Raw genomic sequence first — 9,923 nt, 5'->3', positions numbered from 1 at the left:
CATCCCAATCAAACTTCATGAAGCGCATATCCTCCTCAGCTTTTTGATATCCATCTGGCTGATCGGATTTAGGCAGAAGCTTCAGAACATCCTCTATAGCCTCTTCAGTAACCAGAATCTGCTTCCCTCTTAGGTTCACTGCATCCAGGGAAGTTTAGAAGTAATTGCAGTAAAATTCCCTTACCCAAGATGCATTGACCTCACTCAGGTTTCTTTCCAGGAAGAACCAGCCTCTTTGTTTGATCTGATCAGAGGTGTATTGCTGGAGTTCTTCTGAGATCTTCAGGGTCCTTTCCAGGAACAGGTTCCTGGAGTTTGCATACACCGGATACTTCAGCTCGCAGTATCGGTTTGCAAATTTAATGGGATCAGTAGCAGGGAGTAGCTGGTCAGCCTTCTCCTGCGGGGTAAAGTGTTTCTCCCGCCAGGAGTCATCATGCATGAGGTCCAGGATGGACATGGAGGATTCTCCTCTTTTCTGTTTGCCAGTGGTAGCCTTTTCTTTTCCTTTTATCTGGGTGTCTGACATCCTAAAAAACAAAAAACTAGGATATAAAAAAAATAGAAAAACAAATAGGCAAAAAATCAAAAGAAACACAAAGTGGCAAAGTAGCAATAGAAGAGGAAATTGAGTCAAGTAAATTTGCATTAAGGATTGTATAAGAGTTAGAATACTGAGAAGAAAAATGTCACAATCCAAAATGTACTACAATTCAAGTTAATTAGAAAAAGTATCATCATGCCTTGGTTAGAATGTTAAAAGAAAGTGAAAAACCAGAAGAGACGTTTTGAAAGGTTAGGTTTGGTTAGAATTGAAAAAGAGTTGAGGAAGTAAAAATTAGTGAGTTAGTAAAAAGTGGGTTAAAGTAAGTGGCATAATGATCATATTCCAAGTAACAAGCATTCACAATTAGAAGCTATAGGTAATTCATATCCAACCAAGGAAATTAGGTTGATGATGATTCAGATAGATATAGAAATAGCAAAAATTGGAATCTAAACATCAAAAATGCAGATTAAGAACCAGGAAATCAAAAAGAATAAGAAAGCTTGCCCTGGCATTCATGAATTGGTTTGGTAAAAGCAGGGGAAAGCAGAGTTAAAAATGCCAAAACCAAAACATGAATGAAAATCAAAACAGTTTACAGAAATTTGGGCAGCATTCTGGCTAAAATTGGATTTTCCCGAAAAATAAATAGCAATTAGAATAGTTCATATGAATGAAAATATAGCTACAATTACATATAAGGAATAAGAACATGTAAAGTAGTGTAAAGAGCAGCATGAAACAAGAAATTAACAGCATATGAAGAGTAACAACATCACAGCAGTAGCAGAATTGTGAATTGAATAAAATAGGTAGCAAGAACAACGCAATTAATCAGGCCTAAATCCACTAACCACATCCTAGGCTACCTAACAACCTAGAATCCACTACAACATGCATATCTAACTAGCCTAATGATGAACATAAATAGAAAAATAGGAAATTAACGATGAAAGGAAAGAAGGGTGACGATCAATGGAACCTGGAAGACGAAGGAAAGAAAGCGGGGCAGAGAGGTGGCTGGGGGATGGCGGTGGTGGCGGCAGACGCGGCGGTTGAGAGTGGCACGGCGGCGGTGGCGGCTGTTCGGAGGTAGGGTTTCGGGTAGGGAATGGAGGGGGGAAAGGGGAAGGAAGGGAAGGGTGGCGTGGGTGGCGGATGGGTGGCGCGGCTGGGACGGATCGGCGGCGGTGGATGGTGGTCGCGGAGGGGGCAGTGGCAGTGGAAGGAGGAAGAGGAAGAAGGAAGAAGAAAGAGGGGGAGAATGGGGGAGGGGGTGGTGGTACGGTAAGGTCTGGGGGGTGGTTGGCGGTGCGGCGGCGGCGTAGGGTGGCTGGGTGGTGGTTGGAAGTTGTGGGTGGTGGTTGTGGAGAGAAGAGAGGAAGGAGAGGGGGCTGGGTGGCGCGAATGGGTAGGGTTTCGCGTGGTTGGGGGTTATTAATTTGAATCCACGCGATCGCGTGGCTGGGGTGAAATGGGGGTCGACGCGATCGCGTGGGTGGTGCGATTGCATGGAATGGCTAAAAGAGTGAATGACGCAATCGCCTGGGGCATGCGATCGCGTTGCTGGAATTTGTGCTAAACGCACGATTCCAGCGTCGTTTCAGCGCAACTCTCTGTCTCCTTTTGGGGTGTTGTGTAATCCATGCGACGCGATCGCATAGGCGTTTTGTGCAAAACGTACAATGACCGCACGATTCCAGCCTAACTTTCTGGACGTTGAATGTTTACGCCGATCTCTAGATCACGCAGCCGCGTGAATGACGCGGACGCGTGAGGAGTATTTTCGCAACTTGACGCGATCGCATGAGTGATGCGGTCGCGTCGCGCACCCTCTTTTTTTTTTGATGCAGTATGCATAATGCAATGCTTAATATGAATGTTAAGCAAAACTCCAGGTTCAATATAATAAAATAAAATAAAACTTGAAAACAAGTAAAACTAAATAAAAAAAAATTAAAAAAAGGAACGATCATACCATGGTGGGTTGTCTCCCACCTAGCACTTTTAGTTAAAGTCCTTAAGTTGGACATTGGATGAGCTTGCTGTTATGGTGGCTTATGCTTAAATTCATCCAGAAATCTCAACCAATGCTTGGAATGCTAATAGCCTCCGGGGTCCCAAACTAGGCATGTAAAGCTTCTGAGCAACTTCAAACATATTCTCAGTCTCCCGGGGTGACGAATGTCAGAATAGATTCCAAGATCCCAAACCTTGCTTTTAAATTCGCCTTCGTCTTGATCTATATTTTTCCATCCGAGCGGTTTTGAAAGTAGATTTTCACCAAGGTGACCAAACGTTTTCCGAGATCCATTCGATAGATTATGATGCCAATCCGCACACTTCAAGTTGAAACGTGGAACCTTAGCTTATTGAACCTTGTGCACCAACTCTGAGTACGAGCCATTTTCCTCTTACTCTTAAAGCCGCAGAGAGCTCTAAGCTGGCCATCTGTTTCAAGGAAACCATATTCAAGCGGAAAAGTAAAGATAAAGGTTAAGGATTGTACCCACTTGAAGCTTGTATTAGGTGGTAATGGCCTTGGGATAGGTGTTTCCAGTGGTTCTGTGAGTTCTACTCCCTTGTGCTCTTCTGTGAATTTCTTCACTTCCTTGCAGACTTCTTCAATTGCATCCATGTCCTGATCAAAGCCTTCTATGTCTTCCTCGTCACTTAAGTCATAAACGGGAGGTTGAGAGAAATCTACCTCCGCATCATCTTCGCATTCACTTGGGGAAGATTCTTCGATCTCAGAGAATTGACTTGCTGATGCAAGTTCATTACTAGGAGAACTTGACTAAAGATTATCATCATCAAGGAAACTTGCTTCTTGGAGTGTTCTGTCTAGTTCCTCATAAAAGACTTGCCTTGGGGGCTGTGTACTATCCTCCTTAGCATTAATTGTAACGTCCTTGACAGAATTCTCCACAACTCTGGATTCCCATGGAGGCTCAGCGTCTCCTAGGTCTTCAACCAACTCTTCTTCTTGTGTAATGACAGCTTCCTCTACTTGTTCCAGTACGAAGTCTTGCTCTGTTCTGTCCACTGGAGTTTCTAGTATCTCTCTCATGCTACGCTCATCATTAGATTGTCCATACGGAGTTGTGGGAAGTCCTTGAATGTTCGAACGTCTAGAAGATAATTGACTTATTGCTTGCTCCAGTTGATAAAAGGGTTGTTTGAAGTTGATTTACTATTTCTTTGAGGTGAACCTCTGATTCTCGGGGTGCTGGATTTGGACGCGGTACATTGGGAAGTAGTGGTGTTTGGGAGTAATTGGATTGGAATCGGGGTAAATGAGGATCGTATGGTGGCGAATGGTGAAAAGAAGCTTGTGAGTGTGGTGGTTCGAAGTTATGTTGAAAGGATGGCCTATAAACACAGGGTGGGATTTGTTGGTAACTACAAAGTTGTCCACCATGTCTATTTGCTTGGTATGCATTGTAGAATGGTCTTTGTCCATGATATCTTGGAGGGTGTTATTGCCTGAAGGGTTGATCAGATCCTCTTGGCTCCATCCATCTTTGATTGCTCTGACCTTGATGCATGTTCCTGTTATAACTTTCACTCCTTTCAACAATATTAGAACCAAACTCGAAGTGAGAGGGATGAGAATTCATAGTAGCTAATTGAAGTAAAAAGGGAAAATAAAGACAAATAAACAAGTAAAAGAAAAATATTTACAATAATCAATAATATGGCACACAATTGCAGATCCCCGGCAACGGTGCCATTTTGACGTTAGGATTTTTGCTAGTAAAGAATTTATAAAAATAGTCGCGTTGTAGATATAGTTTCTAAACCAACAGAAATCCCTTCGTACAAACGTTTTGGTTGTCACAAGTAACAAATCCCTAAATAAATTGATAACCGAAGTATTCGAACCTTGGGTCATCTTCTCAAGGAACTGCAGGGAAGTATGTTCTTATTATTGGTTATGAAGATTGTAAATTGGGGTTTTGAAGATGAGGAACAAGTAATTTAAATTGCAATTAAAGTAAGTAAAAGACTATAATTTAAATAAATAACTGTAAAACACACTTTTGGCAAGGTATAAGAAATTAGAAGTCTTATCCTAGTTATCCTTATCAATGATGATGAAAATTGAATCTTAATTCCACTTAGTTAACCTTTGCTAGAGCAAGGGAAGGTCAAGTGACTAATTAGTTAGATCCTCAAATCCTAGTTAATCCCTAAGGAAAGATTGGGATTATTGAAGTTCAATTCAATTAGCAAAGATAACGATTATCAATCATGTTGAGTTTGATAACTCCTGAGTTACTGATTTGTTAACCAAGACCAAAAGGGAAAAATAAATCTACTGGAATAAAAATGTCTTCAGATTGGAATCAACAGTAATATAAATAAAAGAGAGCAATAATAAATTGAAATACCTCAAACAACATTAATTCAAAAGAGTAATCTGTAACATAGAAGAATTCATAAATTAAATTGAAAAGATAAATAAAAAGGAAAGTTGAACCTGGTAAAAAAGATAATCCTGAAAGCGAATAAAATCCTAAATCTAAATCCTAATCCTAAAGAGAGAGGAGAGAACCTCCCTCAAAACTACATCTAAATCATGAATAGTAACTAATTGGAGACTCTCCTCTGAACGGATGCATTTCCCCACTTCATAACCTTTGATATATGCCTTCTGGACTTGGATTTGGGCCAAAAAGGGCTTCAGAAATCGCTGGGAGTGTTTTCTGTAATTTCTGGTGCGTGGCCTCTATCACGCGGCCGCGTGGGTCACGCGGTCGCGTCAATTAGAGTTTTTCTTATCGCACGGTCGCGTCAGTCATGCGTCCGTGTCATATGCGTTTCGCTTAAGGCGCGCGATCGCGTCAAGCACACGGTCGCATCGCTGTTAATCCGTGCTGGCATGCGGCCGCGTCGTCCTTGCGATCGCGTCGCTTCCTGTTTCTTCAAAAACTCCGTTTTATGCTTTTCTTCCAATTTTATATGTTTTCTTTCCATCCTTTAAGTCATTCCTGCCTTAGAAGATCTGAAACTACTCAACACACGAATCACGGCATCGAATGGTAATAAAGGGAAATTAAAATAATTACTTTTAAAGCATAGGAAACATGTTTTTCACTTACATCACATAATAAGGAAGGGAAAGTAAAACCATGCAATTAATATGAATAAGTGAGTGAAGGAGTAAATAAGTCACTTAAATTAGGCACAAAATATATCATAAAATATGGGTTTATCAAAGGGGTCAAGCAGTCAGTTTTAGATCCACTTTTACACTTCATTTTTGAGTACTTTTTGAGCTATGAGTAGCTAACTTCCCTCTCGTTGAGAGAGGCAGCTCTGTTGTACTTGATGGATTGATGATAGTGAAATCCTTCTTCTCTTCATCTTTTCTTTGATTTGCTAGAAGGAATTTCGTTCTTAATGCTTAGTATTCAATTATCTTGGAAAAGAGATTGAATGCAATTAGGTTTCATGGGAACCTTGGGAAAGGAAACATGAAACCATGCTTGAAATCCCTTCTCACACTAGAGTAAAATCTGGGTTTTGGTGTTTGGATATGTGACATATAATCCTCCCTCTACTTGAACATATAATGGTGTGTGGTATAATCAGGGACCAAGCATATCTCTCTTCATGAGCAATTAGACCAAGGAATTGGCTATTGATCAAGATCTGAGAGATTGAGTCACCAAGGGATTGGGGCTCAATCAATCATGATTGCCAAGAGGTCAATGAGTTGCATGATTGAAGAGGATATAAGCTAAATTCAATCTAAAGAGACAACATCTCCCAATCTCGATGAATTTCCCCATTCTTATCTATCCATTTTTTTACTGCTTATTTTTACATTCAGCAATTCCCCATTCCCATTTACATTCAAGTCATTTATGATTCTTCCCTTTACTTTCTGCCATTTATATTTCTGTACTTTATTGCTTTTCTTTATATTCTAGTCAATTACATTTATGTCATTTATCATTCTGCACTCTACAATCCCATTGATCCGCTTGACTAATTCATCAATTGATTAAAACTGCTCGAATTTACCAATCTCTGTGGATACGATCCCACTCCATTGTGGGTTATTACTTGACGATAATTTTGGTGCGCTTGCCAAAAGAACGGATTCACCAATTTTGTAATGGGGTGTGAATTCCGGTCATCAAGTATCATGTCGGAGAGGGGGACAGGTCACCTGACCTCCCCACTATTACCTTTACTCAAGAAGATGCCGCAAGCGTCATCCCAGGGCATGATGACCCTGTGGTCATTACCATCATACTCGCCAACGCCAATCTCCACCGAACGTTGGTAGACCAAGGAAGCTCTGCAGATATCCTATTCAAATCCGCTTTTGATAAGCTCGGCCTACAAGAGAAAGAGCTCAGAGCTTACCCAAATAGCCTATTCGGGCTAGGAGATGCCCCAATACAGCCATTAGGGTACATCCCACTACACACAATATTTGGAAAAGAAACTCGGTCTAGGACAATAAGCATCGACTACATCATAGTCGATGTGAGCTCAACCTACAACGCTCTAATAGGTTGGACAACGCTGAACCAGCTTGCCGCGGTGGTCTCCACTCCACACCTATGTATGAAGTTCTCAACTCTGAAAGGGATCGCTACCATAAAGGGAGACCAAAAACTCGCGCGACGCTGTTATAACGAAAGTCTGAATCTTAAAGGTGACCCCAGAGGAAAGGAAACCAATACTATAGAACTCGGGGGAATTCGAGCTCGCGAAGAACTCCGCCCTCAACCAGAAGGTGAAACCAAAGAAATCCAAATTGGAGACACTCAAGACAAAACAATAAGTATAGGGGAAAATCTAAAAGGAGACCTAAAGGAACTACTAATAAAGCTCCTAAAGGATAACTCCGACCTCTTTGCATGGAAGGCCGCAGACATGCCCGATATTGATCCCGGACTAATGTGCCATAAGTTAGCCATATATCCAGGGTCTCTGCCAGTACATCAGAAATGTAGGAAACTCGGCCCCAAAAGATTGCAAGCTGTAGAGGAGCAGGTACAGGCCTTGCTGGAGGCAGGGTTCATAAGGGAGGTAAAGTACTCATTATGGCTAGCCAATGTGGTATTGGTCAAAAAGTCAAATGAGAAGTGGCGGATGTGCACTGATTATACCGACCTCAACAAAGCCTGCCCAAAAGATCCTTACCCGCTCCCGAACATAGACACACTAGTTGACACCTTGTCAGGCTATCAGTACCTCTCCTTCATGGACGCTTACTCAGGATACAATCAAATCCCAATGTATCAACCCGACCAGGAGAAAACATCATTCTTAACCCCAAAAGCAAACTACTGCAATATAGTCATGCCCTTCGGACTCAAAAATGCAGGGGCTACCTACCAAAGACTAATGAATAAAGTCTTTGCCAATCACATTGGGAAGATAATAGAAGTTTACGTCGATAACATGCTGGTAAAGACACAAAGTGAGGAAACGTTGCTAGCCGACCTCACTGAAGTGTTCGATACCATAAGAAAGCATGGGATGAGACTTAATCCTGCAAAATGTACTTTTGCAGTAGAAACTGGCAAATTCTTGGGCTTCATGCTCATCCAAAGAAGAATCGAAGCAAACCCAGATAAGTGCCAGGCTATACTTCACAAAGAAGTCCAGCAGCTCAATGGAAGACTAGCAGCTCTGTCTAGGTTCCTAGCTGGATCAGCCTGAAGATCTCTCCCCTTCTAGGCAACATTAAGGAAGGGAAAGAGGTTTGAGTGGACTCCAGAATGTGAACAAGCCTTCCAAAACTTCAAAAAATTTCTGGGACAACCACCCATCCTTACCTGACCTCAGGAAGGCGAAGAACTCGTACTATACCTCGCCGTAGGAAGTCAGGCAATAGCTTCAGCACTAGTCAGAGAAAATAAAAGTGGGCAACAACTCATTTACTTCATCAGTAAGGCTCTACAAGGGGCTGAACTAAACTATCAAAAGATAGAAAAGTTTGCCTACGCCCTCATACTCACTTCTTGGTGACTCCGCCCATACTTCCAAGCTCACACCATTAGAGTACGGACTAACCTGCCCATGAAAGGTATTTTACAAAAAATAGATTTAGCTGAAAGATTCCTACAACGGGCAGTCGAGTTATCAGAATTCGACCTCAAATATGAAGCTCAGATAGCTATTAAGTCACAGTACCTAGCCGACTTCGTCGCAGAGTACACTGACACCCCGGGAACCCCCACAGAGTTTAGCTTTTATGTGGATGGCTCCTCGAACAAAATCGGGAGTGGTGCAGGCATAATCTTAGAAAGTGATTAGGGAACCCAAATTGAGCTCTCGTTAAAGTTCAAGTTTCCCGCTTCAAATAATCAAGCTGAATACGAAGCCCTACTGGCTGGTTTGAAGCTAGCTAGGGAGGTAGGAGCTCAGAAGCTTACCATTTTTAGTGATTTGCAGGTACTCACCTCACAAATAGAAAGGAGCTACCAGGCCAAGGATCCCACCATAAGGAAATACCTAGACAAGACAAGAGAATAGCTCAGACAATTTGTGGAATATGAGATACGACATATACCAGAGAACAAAATGCCCGAGCTGATGCACTTTCGAAACTAGCCAGCACCAAACCAGGGGGCAATAATAGAAGCCTCATCCGAGAAACACTACCAAATCCATCAACCATGGAAGAGAAAAAGGTCCTAAACATATCAGACCAGGACCAAGGGTGGATGACTCCTATAGTTAGCTATCTCAAGTCGGAAATACTTCTCGCAGACAAAAAGGAGGCAAAAAGGCTAGTACAAGAAGCACAGTACTACACCATAGTACATGACATCCTATATAGGAGAGGAATCTCTACGTCCCTCCTAAAATGCTTCCCGACCTCCACTACAAGGGAAGTTCTCGAAGAAGTCCACAGTGGCATGTGCGGTAACCACCTTGGGGCGCGAGCTCTTTCCAAAAAGGTACTCAGAGCTGGATTCTACTGGCCGACCTTACAAAAGGAAGCAATAGAGTTTGTTAAAACATGCCCCCCATGCCAGAAGCACGCAAACTTTTACATCGCACCACCTGAAGAACTTATTTTTCTCACTTCACCCTGGCCATTCGCAAAATGAGGGCTCGACCTCCTCGGACCCTTCCCCCTGGGATCAGGGCAAGTCAAGTTCCTCATTGTTGGAATAGACTATTTCACAAAATGGATTGAGGCAGAACCCTTGGCCACTGCCACTGCCCAAAGAAGTTGGAAGTTCTTATACAGAAATATTGTCGCAAGGTTTGGGGTGCCACACTCCATTACCACAGACAATGGCACTCAATTCACCGACACGGGCTACAGAAATCTGGTAGCTGATTTGAAAATCAAGCACCAGTTTACCTCTATAAAGCACCCACAAGCCAATGGACA

General features: G+C 42.3%; 1 protein-coding gene across 1 annotated transcript; it reads left to right on the top strand.

The window, feature by feature from the left end:
- The first annotated feature begins 1,496 nt into the window (after nt 1-1,496).
- On the top strand, nt 1,497-8,236 carry LOC140176745 (uncharacterized). Its single transcript, XM_072208291.1, has 3 exons — nt 1,497-1,639; nt 7,021-7,600; nt 7,952-8,236. The coding sequence occupies exons 1-3, from the start codon at nt 1,497-1,499 to the stop codon at nt 8,234-8,236; spliced, it is 1,008 nt and encodes a 335-aa protein (XP_072064392.1).
- The last annotated feature ends 1,687 nt before the right edge of the window (nt 8,237-9,923 follow it).

The sequence above is a fragment of the Arachis hypogaea genome, chromosome 12 (genome assembly GCF_003086295.3).
Source record: "Arachis hypogaea cultivar Tifrunner chromosome 12, arahy.Tifrunner.gnm2.J5K5, whole genome shotgun sequence".
NCBI classification, from domain to species: Eukaryota; Viridiplantae; Streptophyta; class Magnoliopsida; order Fabales; family Fabaceae; genus Arachis; species Arachis hypogaea.
The sequence above is the reverse complement of the archived record's forward strand: the minus strand, read 5'-3'. Positions and strand labels throughout refer to the sequence as shown.

Bases quoted from the DNA above. Each gene is read 5' to 3' on its own strand.
- LOC140176745 (XM_072208291.1), top strand. From the start codon at position 1,497: ATGAAAGGAAAGAAGGGTGACGATCAATGGAACCTGGAAGACGAAGGA. The intron at 1,640-7,020 runs GTAGGGTTTCGG...AACTCGGTCTAG, and splicing joins GCGGTGGCGGCTGTTCGGAG to GACAATAAGCATCGACTACA. The intron at 7,601-7,951 runs GTAAAGTACTCA...CACATTGGGAAG, and splicing joins AGGCAGGGTTCATAAGGGAG to ATAATAGAAGTTTACGTCGA.